The 19758-nt window shown below is 38.8% G+C and overlaps 2 protein-coding genes across 2 annotated transcripts in view; one reads left to right on the forward strand and one right to left on the reverse strand.

Moving 5' to 3' along the window:
• Positions 1–4888, forward strand: part of iars2 (isoleucyl-tRNA synthetase 2, mitochondrial) — a 102085-nt gene extending 97197 nt beyond the window's left edge. Inside the window, exons 22-23 of the mRNA XM_048535559.2 lie at positions 1466–1610; positions 4211–4888. Coding sequence (XP_048391516.1) covers positions 1466–1610; positions 4211–4362 — 297 coding nt within the window. The 3' untranslated portion in view covers positions 4363–4888. The remainder of the gene's footprint in view (positions 1–1465; positions 1611–4210) is intronic.
• Positions 4889–6685: 1797 nt separating this feature from the next.
• Positions 6686–19758, reverse strand: part of rab3gap2 (RAB3 GTPase activating protein subunit 2 (non-catalytic)) — a 94029-nt gene continuing 80956 nt past the window's right edge. Inside the window, exons 29-35 of the mRNA XM_059648579.1 lie at positions 19371–19406; positions 14917–14991; positions 12732–12950; positions 12144–12233; positions 11127–11342; positions 9104–9262; positions 6686–7568 (exon numbers count right to left, since the gene is read on the reverse strand). Of these exons, the coding sequence (XP_059504562.1) occupies positions 7419–7568; positions 9104–9262; positions 11127–11342; positions 12144–12233; positions 12732–12950; positions 14917–14991; positions 19371–19406 (945 nt within the window). The 3' untranslated portion in view covers positions 6686–7418. The remainder of the gene's footprint in view (positions 7569–9103; positions 9263–11126; positions 11343–12143; positions 12234–12731; positions 12951–14916; positions 14992–19370; positions 19407–19758) is intronic.

Raw genomic sequence — 19758 nt, forward strand, 5'->3', positions numbered from 1 at the left:
ATTGTGGAACAGGAATCAGCAAGTCTTATTACAACTGCATAGTGCTTTGATGGGCTCATACCATAACTACTGTACACGTTTTCATTACTGTATTTAAGGATGGATGTTCTTGCATTTGAAGCAATAACTCAGGCTGTTAGTAAAGTAGCCATTCAGTCCTGTGTCTGCACCATCTCTTGAGCATTTTAACTTGGTGTCAATCTGCCTTTTCTCTGTACTGTTTCAGTTTAAACAATCATCCAATACTCTGAATTGAATCTGTCTCCAACATACTTCCAGTCAGTACATTCTAGACCCTAATTATTCAGTGTGAAGCTTCTCCCCCCCCGCCCCTGCACTTTCAATCTGTTCCTCTGGTTCACAACCTGGAACAGTTTCTCCAGACCGTTTTGTCCAGACATCTCACTATTTTGAAACATTCTATCATACTCTTGTTTGACTTCTCTCAGGCCTGTTTTCTTTCAACTTCTTCACTCTTTCCTGATAACTGAAGTATCCCATCTCTGGAACCATTTTTGTAAACCTCTTCTGCAGTCTCATACTTCCTATAATGTGGTACCCAGAACTGTACACAATACTCGAGCTGAGGTCAAACAGTGTCCTATGAAATTTATTATAGTTTCTTGCTCTTTAATTCTATATCTCTACTATTAAAGTATTTATCTGCAAACTTGAAATTGTCCCCAACACTCCAGAACAGTGAATGTTCGTTGGATTGGACCCTGGAACGAGGGTTGTCCTTTGCTAAAAGACTGAGGAAATCAGATTATCATCTTTGGAAGATTGAGATCTCATGTCATTGAAACATGTGAAATTACAATCAAGGGGACATTGATACCTTATCCTGAAACAATCATTTACGACTGAAATACAGAAAAATATTTTCACTCAGAAGTTTGAGAATCTTTTTACCATAGCCTGTTGTGGATGTTCCATTATTAAAGTATATTTAAGGTTGGGATTGCTTTTCAGTCTTGGAAATCAAGGATGCCTCTTTTTTGCAGCAATAGCAAGAACTGCAGATGCTGGAGGAACACAGCAGGCCAGTTGATGCTTTGGGTTGGGAATAAGGGTCCCCACCCAAAATGTCAAACTTTTCTGCTCCACTGTATTCCTCCAGCTGCACAATGTTATTCCTGCCTCTAATGCTGTCTTTTACTCAGATCATCAAAGAATTAAAACTGGATTCTCTCTGAAACAACTCAGTGAAGGTCACCAGCCTGCAGTTTAGAAGACTTGAAACAATGTACTTCTTGATTCCTTAAAATGCTCACATGCATAGCAGAACCGAAGTGTGTCAATCATGGTTTTTGGTACATGAACTAGATTGCAATATTTTTAACAGGGCTGTATTTTTGTACATACAAGCCAAAAATTTGAACACAAATTTTGTAAATAGTAGACTCCATCCCTTGTTCAAAAAATAACACTTTAATTTCTAAGTTTACCCTGTTTTTGTGTCAAGCAACTACAAGGTGAAGAAATATCCAGTACATCACAACTGAATGAGCTGATGATGGCATCACACACTACGTTGCTTACTGCTGTTCCTCCTGACTTGCGTACAGAGACAGATTTTATTGAGGGGAAGTTTGAAATCAATTTAGAAGGTAAACCAGTCTTCTACTTTCATGTAATAACCTCGCATTCTTGAAGAAACTTGTTGGAAATATAAATTGGAAGAAGAATTGGTTATTCACAGTGGAATAAATGTATTCTTGCTCAATGAGCAGACTGTTTTTAGGATTAGTTTTGTAACCACTTCTGAAAATACAGGCGTGGTTGGTTTTGTTTACTTACCTTGTGCTGAAAACTAAGACTGGAGTTGCAATTATTATGTCAACACCAGGACACATTAAGTCTGTAGAATTAAGCTTGATTCAGTCATTACCTAGAGACTGAGCTAGAAACTGATGTCCATTTCAAGCCCAATGACCCCCACAGCTACCTAGAATACACCTCCTCCCACCCACCCTCCTGCAAAAATTCCATCCCCTATTCCCAATTCCTCCACCGCATCTGCTCCCAGGATGAGGCATTCCACTCCTGCACATCCCAGATGTTCAAGTTCTTCAAGGACCGCTGTGGTCGAGAACGCCCTTGACCGCGTCTCCTGCATTTCCCACAACACATCCCTCACACCCCACGCCCGCCCCACGAGGATCCCCCTCGTTTTCTCACACCACCCCACCATCCTCCAACCCCACCACCCAAGACATCTTTTCCATCCCCACCCTTGTCTGCCTTCCAGAGAGACCACTCTCTGTGACTCCCTTGTTCGCTCCACACTCCCCTCCAACCTCACCCCACCCGCCACCTTTCCCTGCAACTGCAGGAAATGCTACACTTGCCCCCACACCTCCTCCCTCACCCCCATCCCAGACCCCAAGATGACTTTCCCTATTAAGCAGAGGTTCAGCTGCACATCTGCCAATGTGGTATACTGTATCCATTGTACCTGGTGTGGCTCCCTCTACATTGGGGAAACCAAGCGGAGGCTTGGGGACCGTTTTGCAGAACACCTCCGCTCGGTTCGCAGTAAACAACTGCACCTCCCAGTCACGAACCATTTTAACTCCCCCTCCCATTCTTTAGACGACATGTCCATCATGGACCTCCTGCAGTGCTACAATGATGCCACCCGAAGGTTGCAGGATCAGCAACTCATATTCCACTTGGGAACCCTGCAGCCCAATGGTATCAGTGTGGACTTCACTAGCTTCAAAATCTCCCCTCCCCCACTGCATCCCAAAACCAGCCCAGCCTGTCTCTGCTTCCCTCACCTGTTCTTCCTCTCACCCATTCCTTCCTCCCACCCATTCCTTCCTCCCACCTCAAGCCGCACCTCCATTTCCTACCTACTAACCTCATCCACCTCCTCGACCTGTCTGTCTTCCCTGGACTGAAGTATCCCCTCCCTACCTTCGGTCCGCCTCTCCCTATTTATTCCAGAACCCTCTCCCCATCCCCCTCTCTGGTGAAGGGTCTATGCCCGAAACATCAGCTTTTGTGCTCCTGAGATGCTGCTTGGCCTGCTGAGTTCATCCAGCTTCACACTTTATTACCTTCAGTCATTACCTGCTGCCTTATTTCATTGATGTAACTTGAAATACTTGCTTCATTCTTAATGCAGAACAATATATTAAACAAATAATGACGTTTGATAGAGTTGACTAAAATCACTGAAAACACATTGAGTGACTGTGCCTCAAAGAATCATGCTGCTATGAAAAGAATTGATATTGTAATAGTTCATAGAATCCCTACAGTGTGGAAGGAGGCCATTCAGCCCCTGGAGACTAACTGACCTTCTGAGGAGCATCACACCCTACTATCCTACCTTGTAACACAGAATTAACTAGGGCTAACCCACCTAACCTGCATGTCCCTAGACACCATGGGCACTTCAGTATATTATAGCCAATCCACCTAACCAGTTTTGACATGGTGGCTCACTGGTTACCACCACTGCCTCACAGCGCCAGGGACCAAGGTTCAGTTCCACCCTCAGTAACTGCCTGTGCACATTCTCCCCATGCCTGCCTGGGTTTCTACCAGGTGCTCCAGTTTCTTCCCACAGTCCAAAGATGTGCAAATTAGATGGATTAGCCATGCTGAATTTTTTTTCCCCCCCCCAGTCTGGGATTTGTAGGTTAGGTGCATCAGCGATGGGAAGTGAAGGGATACAAGTGATGGGGTTGGAGAGGTGGGTCTGAGTGGGATGCTGTTTGGAGGGTTGGTGTTGACTTGTTAGGCCAAATGGCCTGTCTCCACCCTGGAGGGATTCTATGAGCCATGACTGAATGCTCATGATATTTTGCTAAATACAGTTAGGATCATGATCAAAGTCAAATGCCTTGAAGATGTAAAGTACATTCATTTTAAAGAAGGGAGGAAAAAATGTATTGAACAAAATTGATTTCAAAACTAACTTCTTAATTCTTGTGTGTAACTGGCAACACTTCCATTAAATCGGACTTAGTAATTAAATTTAGTGTCACTAAAATTTATATTAGTCTAACCATATTAGATTATATTCCCCCACTGCCTCTAGCTATACTGAGGAGAACATAATATTGTCATGGTAGAGTAATAATGGCAAGAACTGAAAGAGGAAGGCCACTCAGTCTCAAATCGAACAAAATGATTTAGTTGATGAACCATTCAAATGTTTATATATAAACGGTAATTATTTGTATTTGTTTGTTAGGTGGTGATATTGTTGAAGAAACATCATACAAAGTAATTGTTCAATCAGCTACCAAAGAAAGATGTCCTCGCTGTAAGAAATACACATCAACATCAGTGTTAACACCCTGCCCACGTTGCTTGGACACCATTGCTGGGAAGTGGAGTGTTTAAATTTGTCAACAATTATTCCTGTAAGCGCTGAATAAAGATGAATATGCACTGTAAGACTAGATTACACAAGTCAACTAGATGTTTCATCACTACATTCCCACCTCTAATGTCTTGTGTTAAATTTTGGTGGGGCTTTGTCAAAATTACCATTCACAATTGGATATTAGGAGTAAGGGGATTCTGTACATATGGATATGGTATATCTTCTGTTTCTAGAATTAAATTTTGACTATAGTTTTGCACCTAATGTACAGAGAGAAGAATAATTAGTTAATTTCCAGTTTTCCCAACTCAATTACTAGATAACATTTGTTTTGATATTTGCCTTTTTAAAATTGTATGATAGCAAATTCTCCCAAACTTTATAAACTATCATGTCAAATCTAAATTGATTAACAAACTACACTCATTAAAGATGCTGGCTAATACAACTTAATAGGGTTCTAATGAATCGCTATGCTGCTTGTTGTAAAACAGCTTTGAAAGGAATTATGGGCTCTGTGTAATAAAGATTTTCTGGATTTATGTACAGAATTATTTTTCTCTTTCTCAGAGAAAGAAAATACAAAGTTAACTTTAAACAGCAACAGCAGATGAGGAAGATTAAATATTGCTCGCTAAATATTTAATGTGTTATGAGTCTGATGAAATGGATTGATCTCTGCAAGCACTGTGCTTCTTGGACCCATTGTATGTAAATGGTCAGAATGTGTTCCAAAGAAACTCTTTTACAAGTCAGACAAAAAAAATCTTTAGTCTACCTCCCACGGACCCCTGGTAGTGGCATAATGAAGTTGTTGACTAATCCTGGCAATTGTTTTTGGCAACAGATTAGAAGTAGTGATCCCAATGCATTTTCTCAAGACATCTCCACAGCATACTATACATCCATGTGAAGTCCCATTCATCTACTATATTTTACGCAACATCACCCACATCTGCAATCCCCAGAGATATTGTTCCATAGATCTCTCACTTTTATTTTGTGGATCAGATGTGAATTTATCCCAGTTCTGGTGCAGGTGCTGCTCTCTGGTTCAACAGTTTTAGACAAAAGTGAAATTACTAACTTAAGGTCTAAACTTAGTCCCTTTACACAGCAATGATGCCACTCGCCCTTCTGGGTTAAATCCACCCAACTTAAACTCAGCATAATTCATTCTTAATTATTGTCACTTCCTTTAACTATCACCAAGAAATGGACAATTCTGGTCTTCTTCCCTGCTCCCATGACAACTGCACCCAAGGTCTTTCAAAATTGGCTTTTCTACTTGACTGCCAAGACCTCAAATAATTAACATAGCTTTTTGTCAATAAGTATCAGTACTCAAGACATAAGAGCTTACGTTTTCATATAACTAGAAATGGTTTATTTTCTTTTGGAAATTGGGTCACTAGAGTGTTCAGTAGTGTGAAGATTAATGGAGAAAATGAAAGGGTGCTCCTTTATATTTTCAACCAGTGGTCGAGGTTTTACAGCATCTGGTAAATCCCACTAAAAACCAAAAGAACTGTGGATGCTGTAAATCAGGAACAAAAATAAAGTTACTGGAAAAGCTCAGCAGGTCTGGCAACATCTGTGGAGGAGAAAACCGAGTTAATGTTTCGGATCCAGTGACCACTGTTGTTTTATTAGTTAGCTGTTAATTTAGAAAGCCTGTGTCTCTTGAAACTTACCATAAGGGGAGGACAATTTGTAAATTCTGCTAGAAATTAAAAAGAAATATCCAGTATTCTGTCAAACTGTAATTTCCATTAAATAGCACGGTCTAGCAGTAAACTGCCAATTCCGGCTTCTATGCTAGCCTTAGTTTAAATGGGCTTTTTTTAATAGCACACTGGTATTGTCCCTACCTTTGTTCAAGTGCCACACAAAGGCAGTTTCCACATCAAAGAATACTAGAACTGCCTGCTAGACACTTGTCCAATTCTCAATACCCCTTGACGCGTAATATAAAATAGTACATCACTAACAGCATATTTGTGTCCCTTAGCTACTACTGATAAATCTTGATACTCTTAATCTGATCAGATTATTCCATGCACCTTTAACAATTTTTTTTAAAAATAGACACTGGTCAACTGGATGGCACTAAAGATGTACTTACAAATACTAACTGCAAAGTCAGGTACTACATTCTCACTGCTACAATTCTTTTGCTTTAGATTATAACACTTGAATTTTCAATATTTCAGTTGGTTCGCAATTATATAAAAAGACTTTCACTTCAATGTTTAGTGTTTGTTTTAAATGACTTAACATCCAGTTCCTATTAAATACTTCACCTGTCATGTTCAAGCAATACACTCCAATTATTTATAGAAAAAGCAACTCAGCAGGGATTGAAGTTTTTATTTGGTTAATGATCAATAATTTACAATATTACAATTAGTTTCTGCCCACTGATAAGGTTGGAAATGTTTCTGTACACACATTAGGGTGTCTGATCACTGTTCATTTTGTTACTTATACAAATCCAAAAACAATTGAGGGAATAAAAACTTTTGTCTTTACGTTAACAAAATGAACTCAAATTTTCCTTTGTTTTTATGTGATACAAGTTGCGACATAAGGCTTTTTAAAATAGTCATTATGACTACTTGTAGAATGTTTGTGTTGTTTACTGCTGAAAGCAGTTTGCAAAATTACTCCCTTTTTTTAGTTGCAATAGTGGGATTGGAAATCTAGATGTACGGACCATACCATGTAACTCACTCACTACATAATACCTTGAGAACAGATTTGTTTCAGATGACATTTAATCTGCATAGCGACAGCAACAAATGATTTACTCTGAGACTGATGCCATCTTCTAGCAGTAAAACGATGTGAGTGAGCTTTGCGTCAGCTGTATGTAAACATGGACATGCAAACTGTATTTGGGCATCAAAATATCTCACATCATAGAACAGAACTTTCAGTACTCACCTATAACAATAAGTATTCAAGAACATGATTAATTGAAACAAGTGGCTCATTTACATCAAAGTGATCCAAGCTTTTAACAGGTGGTCATGACTGAAGACCTATTTAAATAAAGATTGGTCAGCTCTCGTCACAAGGAGGATATGGCTTCAACTGCCTCTAACAGGTGCAGCACCAGGCTGTACTGCCCGTGGTTGTCAGGTAAGAGTTCTATCAGTTTGCTCACCAGTTTAGCTGTTGCTATAATTGGCACATCTGTGTTCTGAAGATCGTGAGGATCCTATAAATAGTAGAAAGCAAGAAATTTGATCACGCAATACAAAACAAGGATTACACCGTGACAATCTTAAAGCTATGGAATTTTAAAGATCTACAAAACAGACAGTAACCCAGCAGAGTGCTGATTGTTCAGTGGAAGAGATGTGTATAGTATTAATAGGGGAGGATAATTTGACCAGGTAAACTATTCATTATGCCATCTCTGGATTATAAATTCTTACAAGCTCGCTCGCTCATGGGCCTAGCCTAACATTTGTCACTTCATATCACCTCAAAAGTTAAGTCTCAGCAATGTAAGCTAAAACCTCAAAAGCAGATAGTGCATACTTGAAGGAAATAAAACAGGAAAAGGGATCTAACTAGAGGGGAGATCAGGATCCTGCTTGACAGGTTGCTATGCTCTCAGTTTACACCAAAGGACTACAATTGGGGTCACAGTGGGGAAAGATTTAGGAAGCACTGAACTAGTTACTCTACAGCTGGCATGATCTTGATGGCTGAATGGCTTTCTTTTGTGCTTTTCTTCCGGCACACAAAAAGCAGCAAATTCAGGGTAAGTAAAATACATGCCTCCAATTCCCTGTTTCTTAAGTATTTTTGCACTAGTTCTGAGGCCATGGTATATGTTTGAGAGCTAAATTACTGTTGAACACTAAAAGGAAGTATGTACATCATCTACTCTAATCAACTGTAATCCCCACGCACTGTTGCCAAGGTACCTGAGCCAGGCCATTTTGCAGTACACCACAGTATGTATCTGCAACCAACCAAGCTGAAGTGTTAGATTTAAGAATCATGGCTTAATTCTTCCCAGACATTAACATCCCATGTTTGAGCCAACAAAAAGTTAGGAAAGCAAGGCCTAATTGATTCCCTGCCGTTTATCTACTGAGTTAATTCAAACAAAGTCAGCTGAATGGTAATTAGCCTGTAAAGCTCCCTTTTCAGCAGCTTGCGTACAAATCTGGTACATTTGATCCCTATCAATGATATCTCATTGCTCACAGCTAAGTAGTTCAGTCATATAAGTAAAGACTGGGGATGCAGATATTCAACGTAAAACAAATCCTGAAGAAACTCAGCAGGTCTGGCAGCATCTGTGGAGTCATTAAGAGTTAAAGAGTCTGAATTGAGTCTTCAGAACTCTATGGGACCTGCTGGTGACAACAAACTGATTAACATTCTTCACTGTACATGAAGGGAAAAGCTCCCAAACCCCATGCAAACTAGTTCATGGCTTTCCGTTAGATTTTCTTAAAGCAAAGACATCATGCCTAAAAATATAAAAGTATTTTTTAAAACATTCAGGTTATAGTTACTTGATTGGAATTATCTTTAAAGAACGAGAAGAAAAGCATCAAAGTAAATATAACAGTCAACATGTTAAATGCTATGTATAGTACATAGAACCAGTTTTTGATTTCTGTATTCCACCAAAAGGAAGTCTTTCATACGTAGCCATGTCATTTTTGTTGCAATGTCTATGTTCTTCTAGCATAGTGTTAACGTCATTGATAAAATAGATCCGATACTCACCATAGCCTTAAGCCATGTACACAACACTGGTGGGAGTCTGGCCAGCAGCTCCATGCCTTCCTTCGTCTGAGTATGAAGTAACGCATATGCAAGTCTCTGTCCTGTCAGTACAAGCAGCTGGGATGCCAGGACCTCTTGATCAAGTACCTGCAGAAGGGCCTGAACAGATGACAAACTAAAATTAGGTTATAAAGGCTCAGACTGAAATCTTTTCAGAGATAGTAGGAACTGCTGATGCTGGAGAATTGGAGATAAGGTGTGGAGCTGGATGAACACAGCAGGCCGAGCAGGAAAGCTGATGTTTCGGGTCTGGACCCATTTTCTGAAGGGTCCAGACCCAAAACGTCAGCTTTCCTGTACCTCTGATGTTGTTTGGCCTGTATTCATTGCGCTCTACACCTTGTTATCTCAGACTGAAATCCTGCTTTTTAAAAAAGAATCAAACGACAAAATGTTAATTGAACAATGTCAAAAGAATTTTTTTCCAAATTATCCCACTGTTACAGAGGTAACATTCATTGAAGACTTTTGATAGAGGGCTTTACAACTACCTTTCTAAGACAGCCACTCTACCTCCACCCCCCCGCCACACAGACACAGACACACAAGTAATCCCAACGTAAGCTAGCCATCTATTCCTTCGTCCCACTATCACGTACTCAGTGCTGGCTTTTGTGGGAGATGCCACTTCAACAGTGACAATAAGTGGAAGACCAGGATCAGAGACACTGAAGAATCTTGTGCAGACCAAACTTGCATTCCCAACCTCAGGTTTTAAGGCTGGGTAGAGTAATTTTGGATTGAAGGCACAACTGAATGTAGGAAAGTGAATATTCCCCACAAGAAATAATGTGATTACAACCAGAATACCTCTTTTTAATTAAATAAAAACCAAAAGAACTGCTGATGCTGTAAATCAGGAATGAAAACAATGTTGCTGGAAAAGCTCAGCAGGTCTGACAGCACCTATGGAAGAGAAAACTGAGTTAACGTTTCGGGTCTGCTTCTGAGGAAGGGTCACTGGACCCGAAACATTAACTCTTTTCTCCTCTACAGATGCTACCAGACCTGCTAAGTTTTTCCAGCAACTTTGAAGAATAAGTATTAACCACAACACCATAAACTCCCTGGCTCTTCAAAAATGGGATCTTTTATCACATCAGAAGACAGAACCTTGATGCAATGGTTTATCCTAAAGATGGGATCACAGACAGTGCAGCATTCCATTAGTAGCAATGTTAAGTGTCAACCTCTGTTTTTGTGCTCAAGTGTCTGGAATGAATCTTGAATTCTCAGCATTGAGTGAGAATAAACTGTAGAACCCTAACTTCAACAGACAATGCAACATTATCCATACATGAGAAAGGGGACAGCAGGAGTTAAGTCACTAGTTTTATATTACAGAATTTAAAGATCCCACCATACTTTCTGCAGATCAAAGGATTCTGAGCTATGTAGCTGCATTTATCCTTCAATCTACATTCCTAAAGAGAGATCCTTTCCCTCATTTCTACTTATAGAAGCTTGCTCTGTATAATTTGTCTGCCATCTGTTTACATAATGGTGACTATACTTTTAAAAAATCATAAAGCATTTTGACACGTTTAGGAATTCAACAGCAATATATAAACACAAGCTCCTGATCTGTTGTTTCTGTTGGTGACCTTCAATAGATAATTAAAACAGTCACAAAATCAGATCCACAAATTTCAGTCTCAATATATGTTTATCATCAGTTTAGCTATTGGCTTATTAGTGTTTGAAGACCTTGCTGTGTAAAACCTAGCGGCCTAAACAACAATGACTACTATACAAAAGTTCACGAGTTGCAAAACACTTTGGGATGTCTTTAGAATGGGAAAGGCACTACATAAAACCAATAATTTCTTACTTATTAATTGCAACAGACAATCCATCCAACTTCCTGGGTTATTCAAAAAGTACAGCCAACGAAGTGACTTGGCAACTCTATTACTTTAATCATATATCTATATTTAAGACATTTGTTTAAAATATGTGTTACCTCTTCACCAATATGGTCAATTCCATGATTATACAGCTCACATACATAATGTCGACGGATAACATCCTCATTCACTTGTAGGTTCTGAGACAGCTCCACTGCCACTGATGACCAGTCTTCATTTTGTTCTTGATGAGATTGCTGTTCAGAAGTACATTCAGTCTTTGGAGGTTTGATTAGTTCTTTCACTGAAGCACTGACTAATTTCATGAGGAACTGGAGGACAACATTGATAAGTTACTCCATAAATAAGTAATTAATTGCATCAAGAAATGAGGCAAAATGCTACACGAATGTTGGTCCTTTGTTTTTTCCTGATTTTGTACATTTGAGAATGGCTCCAGTTTTGGAACACTTTACATTTCCAAGCACTTAATGTCAGAATTAGCCATGGAATGAAATCCAGTGCAATGATCATGTTAGGTGATTTTTAAAAAATTTCTTCGTTCATGGGATTTGGACATCACTGGCTTGGCTGGCCTCCCATCCCTAATTGCCCAGAGGGCACTTAAGAGTCAACCACACATTGCTGGAGTCACATGTAGGTTAGACCAGGTAAGGATGGCAGTTTCCTTCCCTAAAGGACATTAGTGAACCAGATGGGTTTTTCCTGACAAATAGTAATGATTTCACGGTCACTGTTAGACTATTAACTCTGGATTTTTATTGAATTCAAAGTCCACCAACTGCCATGGCAGGATTCAAACCTGGATCCAGCGATTATGCCACTAGGCAATCGCCTCCCCTTAGTACCACAAGTGACAGTTTTTGTGCAGATGTAGATACTCAGACCAACTTCACATAATATGAATTGAACTTGAACTTAATCAGTTTCTAAACGATTATAACTTGAAACAAAGTTTTAAATCACTGAAAACTCAAAAGTGCACCATTGTTACCAAGTCCAGAATTAAAATTTTCATACAAAATACCTGTTTCCAAATTGTATTTAATGAGGCAAATAACAACGACAGTGACAGTCTTGATGATCCACAATCTATTCAAAGATTTGCTTACCTGTTGTCTGAGAGACACTATGTTAGGATCCATATCGCCACTTGGCAGCAGCTGGATTGATGTTAGCTCTTTGAAAAATGCATTTTTGCCCTGCAAGTAAGGATATAGCAAAAATATTAGACTATTTTTTTGTCCAGGACAACAAAATTCTTACAATTCATTAAGTTATCCTATAAAGCAACTTCACTTACATTTCAAAACAGTGTTGAATGGCTAGGTAAGTAATAAGTAATACACATTGCGAACTTGGAAGGAAATAATTAAAGTACAACGATTGCTGTGTGGAGAGAAATCAGAGTTAACATCTCGGGTCCAGTGATAATTCTGAGGAAAGTGATAATTCTGAGGAAGGGTCACTGGACCCGAAATGTTATCTCTGATTTCTCTCTACAGATGCTGCCAGAACTGTGGAGTTTGTCCAGCAATTTCTGTTTAATGTTTTTGATCTACAACATCTGCAGTTGTTTCAGATTTTAATTCCCTAATATTAAATCTTCAGTTTCACACTCTTAAGAAAAGCAGACACGTTTGTATCAGCAAACTTTTTTGAGTGTCTACAAAACATTAAAACAATAAATTAGACAGTACCTTACTGTCAAAGAGACTAAATATTTTGACAGACTTCATCCCAAACAGCATTATTCCATGCATAACAACAGCCAAAACATAGTGATGCTGAACCAATGGGTAATGGACATGTCCTTGTTCTAGAGCCAGATCCACTATTGACGTTGGACCTTCCACAGATGACCAAGTATCTTCTATGTCTAGAGATGGTTCCTTCATTTCATCACTGCTAACTTCAGCCTAATACATTGATAATATTTTAAAAAGAGCATTTTAGTATCACATATAAAACTCTGTAACAACTATATAAACAAAAGAAAGAGTTAAACCAGCATAAAATTTCAATTACAGAATATACAGCAAAAAGAAACTGGTCATTAGGCCAAATTTATCCATGATGGTATAAATGCCCCTTGTGAGCCTGCCCCTATTCTCTGTACTAAACTCTATCAGCCTTTTTACCTTTATCCTCAACTGTTCATCTAGCTCCCTTGAAACACATCTATGCTTTTCTTTCAACAATTGTTAGCAAACATGAACTTAAAATTTAAAGAAAAAAATCAAAATTCCTTTGATTTGAGGCTTTTCTTCTACTCAATGAGTTTCAATTATTTAACAATCTCTCAGATAGTAAGATGTTACATTTTCTATTTGTAAGTGCAGTCTTTTTTTTTCACCTTGCCTTTTACAACAACTGTGACAAAAAGATGGTTTTCACATATATTCTTTGACATTTGTTACATTAAGTATGGTGAAGGTTAATTATTGTTTATCACAGGATGGTGTACGAATACTGATGTGTTTTAAAAAGTCTACCTTGCTCTAGAGGATGAATTAGCAGAAGTTAGCCATTCAGTCCTTAAAGCCTGCTCTGCCAGTCAATAAGACCACAGCTGATCTGTATGTCTTCCACAGTCCCACCAATCCCCGATGAACAATTAGGTAATGAATCAATATCAATACGAACCTATCCTTACCCAAGAAAAGATATACTTGCCATAGGAGGAGTGCAGTGAAAGTTCACAGTCTGATTCTGAATGGCAGTTTTATCATATGGGGAGAACAGACTAGGTCAACCGGACCTGTATTCAACGAAGTTCAGAAGATTGAGACAAGTCCTTATTGTTACATATTAAAATTCTGATGCAGAATGATGTTTTCCTCACTGAGATCTTCAGAACAAGGGATCACTGTTTCAGGATATGTGATAAGCCATTTTGGACTAAAATGAGGAATTTCTTCACTCAAGGATATGAACTAGTGGTATTCTCCACCACAGAATGTTGTGGAGGCCAAGTCGCTGAATAGATTTAAGGAGTAAATAAACATATTTCCATAAAGTAAAGGTGTAAAGGAACTTGGGGAAGAGAACAGAAGTATGTTGTTGAAATCAGGATTAGTCAAGATGTTGTTGAATGGTGGAGTGGGCTCAAAAGGGCCTAACAAAATTTCTGCTCCTACTTCCTACGTTTCAACAAATCTGTTGAATCAACCTCCACCTTAGAACTATTCTAATACCTCCAATGCCACCTGAGGCAGAATTCCAATGTCACTGCACACCTAACTAAACATTCACTTCCCTCTCCACCTACAATAAAAATTTAGGACTAATTTCAAGACAACAAGCTTCATTGCCAAGGTTGTCAAAGCACATCTTTAATAATATGAAGATGCCAGACAAGACTGGAATATTTAAATTTTTCACATGCTAAAGCCAATATCATCCCTAGAAAATCAATTAGTAATGTTTTGCAATATATATGTTTATGACCATTACTGAGAAGACCAGATGTTTATGCTCGAGAACTGTTCCTTTCCACATGCATACAACTTCTGTATTAAACACTCCTGGTTTAAGAAGGGATAGCAGTGAATTTAAAAGTCCTGCTAATGCACATCTTTACTTCCAGTTAAAATTCCTATTGTTGTCAGTAGCAGCCTGCTGAGGTTCAGGATACTCCGTTTAATGGTGTCTCACTATTTGGTTCCAAACACACTCGATAATTTGGTGGGCTGTTCAAGTCCAAATACAAAGAATTCCCAAAAGCTTCGAAATTGAAGGATTTTCCATACAACTGGCTATATGGATTGAAACACAAAGTCCCAAAAGGTGAAAGCAACACTAACTATAATTGATTCTACAAATAATTATATTTTTATGTAAAAATCATTCCAAACCGGATAATTTAAAACGTAAGTTCTTTACCTCCATTAAAGTTTGGAGGAGCAATGAACAAGAACCAAGGAAGGAGGTCATGGAGGTATCACTCATGCCTACATCCTGTTCAGAAAAAGAAAAATCAAACTTTAAAATAGGGCATTTTAAATCAGTCAACATTTCCCTTTGTTTTAAGAATGTTTGTAGCATGTTTCTCCTCCCAAGATCCCAATGCACCCTGTACCAGTCCATGCTGAATGCATGGGCAGATGATTATATTCCAAGCTTCTGGTATTAGAATTTTGCAGTACAGGAGGCCATTGAACCCAGCATGTCTGTACCACTTCTTTAAAGCTGCCCAGCTAGTCCCATTCTCCAGCCCTACCTCCACTGCACTCCAATATGTCAAGCCATTTTTTTTCAACCACTTACAGATTAGCCTCCACCACTCTGTCAAGCAGCATATTCCAGATCCTAACAACACTCAGTAAAGATGTTCCTCATCTCAATCATAGCTCTTTTGCTGACAATCTTGAAACTGTATTGCCTATTTACTGACATAGCAACTGCAGGAAACTGAATAACCTTGAACCTGTCAAAATTGTTAAATTATTTTAAATAATGTCACCCCTTAACTGCTCTGCTCCAAGTAGAATAAGCCCAATTTCCCTAAGTTTTCCTTGTATCTAAAATCCCTCCATTCCTGGTATCACTCTAGTAAATCTCCTTTGCACTCTGTCTAGGGATTTAGCATCTAAGGTGCCCAGAACCAAACACTATCCTACAGATGCGGTTTGTAGAGGTGGAGAATCACTTCTGTGATTTATACTCTATGCCTCTATTTATAAACTCAAGGATCATATTATCCTTCTTAGTAACAGTTTTGTCTTGCCTGGCTACATTCTGCAAATTATGCACATGAACCCTGAAGTCCCTCTGCTTCTGTACTCCCCTCAAAGTTACACCATTGAGGCTTTACTGCCTCTCCAATTTTCTTCTACCAAAATGCATTACCTTACATTTCTTTGCATTGAAATTCATCTGCAAGTGTCTGCAATATGGCCAACTTGTCTATGTCCCTCTGAAGTCATTCAGTGTCATCCTCACAATTCACTATTCTCCCAAGCTTGGTATCATCTACATATCCAAGATTTTGCCCTCAACACCCACCTCCAAATTGTTTTTTTTTTAAACATATAAATTATAAAAGGCAAGGTCTCCAATACCAATTCCTGGGGAGCACCATTTTCAACTCCTCTCAAGTCTGAGGAATGCCATCCATACGTACCCTCTGTCTTCTATTAGCCAACTTCTAATCCATGCTGCAAAGGACTCAATCTCAAATATTTCTAATTTGCTAACCAACCTGCCATGTGGCACTGTAGGTCCAAATATACACAACCCAACAACCGTCATACACTGCCTGTGTCACGTCATTGAAAGACCAAACTAAATTTGTCAGACATGATCTGCCCTGGACAAAGCCATGTTGACTGTCTAGTATAAGCTAATTTTTCTTTAAGTTTATGTTTATCTTCTCCTGCATTATGGCTTCCATCAGATTCCCCACTATTGATGTCAAGCTGATAGATCTGTCATTTCCTGTGTTATCCCTTGCCCCTTATTTAAAGCAACAGCCCCACATTTGCAATCCTCCTGTCCACTAGGATTAATGGGATTAATGCTGTGTTCAGAGAAGCCTGGAAAATTTCTGTCAAGGGGTCCACAATTTGCTTTCTTACCTCTCTCAGAATTCTAGGATGCATCCTATCCAGGCCTTGTGACCTCTCTACCTACAGTGCTGCCAGCCTTTCTAGTACTTCTTCTTTTTCTATCACTTTACTGTACATATGCAGAATACCTACATTTTCAACCACTGTCACCATTTTCTAATTTGTTAAGAACAGAAGCAAAGCGTTCATTTAGTACCTCTGTCATATCCTTTGCTTGAGTGAGCAGTTTACTGTGCTTGCTCCTTATGGGCCCCACTCTATCCTTCACTAATCTTTTACTATTGGCATGTTTGAAGAACTTGAAGACTTTGTTTGAAGACTGATTTTAGTGCAGCCTCCCATCCTTTCCTCATGCTTTCTCTCAGCCTTCGCTTCTCTTCAACATTTGAGATCCTCTTCCTGATCTCTATTGCTATTATTATTGAAGTATGCATCACATGCCTCCTTTTTCTTCCTTATTTTCTCATCAGTACCCTTGATATTGGCTTTGAAAAGTATGCGGACAGCGACATAAAGCAGTGCCTCAATTTTTCCCCCATTTCTAAGAAGAGCATTTCATTTTCTCAAATTCCCTCACTACAGAGTCAGGGTAGGTAACTTGTCAAGAATGGAGGAGAAACTTGGCAAAATTCAGTTCTAAGGACTGGGATACTGAAGCAGTGATCTTTAGCACCTCAGCACTATGAGATGCTATCTCTGTCCTAAGCATATCATTCCATTGCATACTTCACAAACAGAAATTTAAATAACAATGTCTTTTTTCAAAAAAAAAAGGCAGATTTATAGGATCTGTAAAGTTATTGAGTGTAGTACTCCAGACTGGTTGACCAGAATACTGTGTTAGAAAATATCAGTCAAACAGAGTTGAAACAGAGCATCTGCACAGTAATTAACATTCACTCAGGAGGCCGAACACAGAGCTTCACAAGTGGCAAGGTTAAGACCCCAGCTCGCAGATAAATTCAGAAGGTGGAGTTTGCAAGTCTTGGCAGAATGTTCATCCCTCACAGGAAACTGTCAGTTTTATGCAGCAGCACATTAGATTTCAATATTAAGTACTGGCAGAAATCCATTAAGTTAAATTATATGTTAACGGAAGCTGAATCAAAGACTTCAGTATCAAAATTAGGTTTGAAAGAAGTTATCCATTTTTTTAAAGATGCTTTCTCTATACTACTTGTTAGAACTGTCAGCAATGTTTCATGATTTTAATTTATTCTTATTTAATTTTCAATTATGAGCCAGAAATGACTGATAGCTGTCCCAAAGTCTAAGGATGGAAAGAACAGAACAAGGCAAGCCTTTTTTTAATAATTTGAGAGACCAGGAGGAGGTTAATTGCAGGCTAAGCCTTGACTAAAAGGATCTAACAGACAAAGTGACTACCAGGAAGAGAACTATATTTAAACAGATTCAGAAGTTGGCTATTAACAAGGTTGGTACCTGGGAGCTGGTTCCAGTGGGTCTGAAAGATGCACTATGTTCCAAAGATGGCAGTTGTTGAATGGAGACTGATGCCTCAGGGAGTGTCTATCAGAATGGACCCAAAATTAAAGTTTGTTTTTGTTTTAAAACTATGTTTTCTGAGAGATGGTTTTGGATTGCTGCTTTGACAGCCTGAAGATTTGAAAGCTCCTTATCTCATCTGCTACATTAGTTTCCAGAAGGTGAAAGGGTAGAAAGGCGAGTTAGAAGTATCACTGCCTTTGCTTGATCAACATTTTAGGGAAAAAAAAGCCAAGAAGTCCACATTTACGCCTGTGAACAATGTATCCTGAAGGACGTTTAAATAGTCTGGCCAGTTTTATTATCTTATTTATCCCTTAACTGTATGTTTACCTGCCTGTTTTTTCTGTGACTGGGGCTGAAAAAAATGGTTTACGTTTAAAGCACAGGTGTTCAACCATTTACAGTGCTGTCTAATTTTCTCACTGTTAACATTAGACTATACTTAATAAATTGTTAAGTCTTTTGTTTACGATATAAAACTGGTGTCTGGAGATTAATTGTTCATTAAATCTGGGATTGAGATTCAAGATTCTGGTTAGGAACCATTGGAGTGACTACTTGGGGATCTTCAACAGTTTAATTTTACTGTGTGATAAATACAGAGGTAGAAAGGCCGCTTTGGTTCAGATGTATATCTCCATGTCGTAATGCACTGTGGTGCATTTTGTTGAACAACAAAGCTGATTGAAACACTGCAAGTTAATCTCACTTTCTCCTCATTCCAGGTAAGAGAAAGGTTCATCTCCATTTCTCTAGATTGGATTTAATTTCAGGTCCCAAACTTGATTATATTCTCACAGCCTATTTTGTTCATTCATGGGATGAAGGCATCGCTGACTAGGCAGTATTTATTACTTAACCCTAATTGCCCAGAGGACAGTTAAGAGTCAATTGCATTACTGTGGGTTTAAAATCACACATAGGCCAGACCAGGTAACGGCAGTAATTACCTTCCCTAAAAGGACATTAGTGGACCCAACGGGTTTTTCCTGACAGTCAATGATGGTTTTATGGTCATCATTTGATGCTTAATTCCAGATTTTTATTGAATTCAAATTCCACCCTCTGTCATGACGGGATTCAAACCTGGTTCCCCAGGAGATAGCTGGGTCTCTGGATTAACAGCCCAGTGATAAGCTGTTGCCTCCTCCTGTCCTTCCTATAACTTCAATTCAAAATAAACAAAGAAAAGCTGGAAAAGGTTTCTAATGCCAGTGAAGAATTACCAATGCGATCTCCCAATATTTTCAAAATACTCACTCTTCTGCATAGTCTGTCTTTTGGTGCCTTGCCAACCTATTTAAAAAACATTAAACAGCTTTAATGGCCCTTTTCATCAATAAAAGTTAAATGATTAAAAATCTTGTAACCCTTCAATTGCTCGGTACGTAACAAACTTAAGTGCTCCAGGGAAATCAGGAATAGAAATCGAGCAACCTACATTGGTGATGCTGCTACCTATAAAACCTGGACGTTAAACAGTTAGTGGCATTACAGCAATTTGGAAGCACCTAATCACTGCAGCAACAGAATACTGTAGTTTGACAAGGTGCACAAAAAAAATCCTTACTTCAATACAACTGAACAAGGGTATAGCTAGTATTGCTCCCCTATAACAATGGAGTATTGTCTTTGTTAGTATTTCAGT

This window comes from Stegostoma tigrinum, chromosome 9, assembly GCF_030684315.1.
Source record: "Stegostoma tigrinum isolate sSteTig4 chromosome 9, sSteTig4.hap1, whole genome shotgun sequence".
In the NCBI taxonomy this organism is placed as follows: Eukaryota; Metazoa; Chordata; class Chondrichthyes; order Orectolobiformes; family Stegostomatidae; genus Stegostoma; species Stegostoma tigrinum.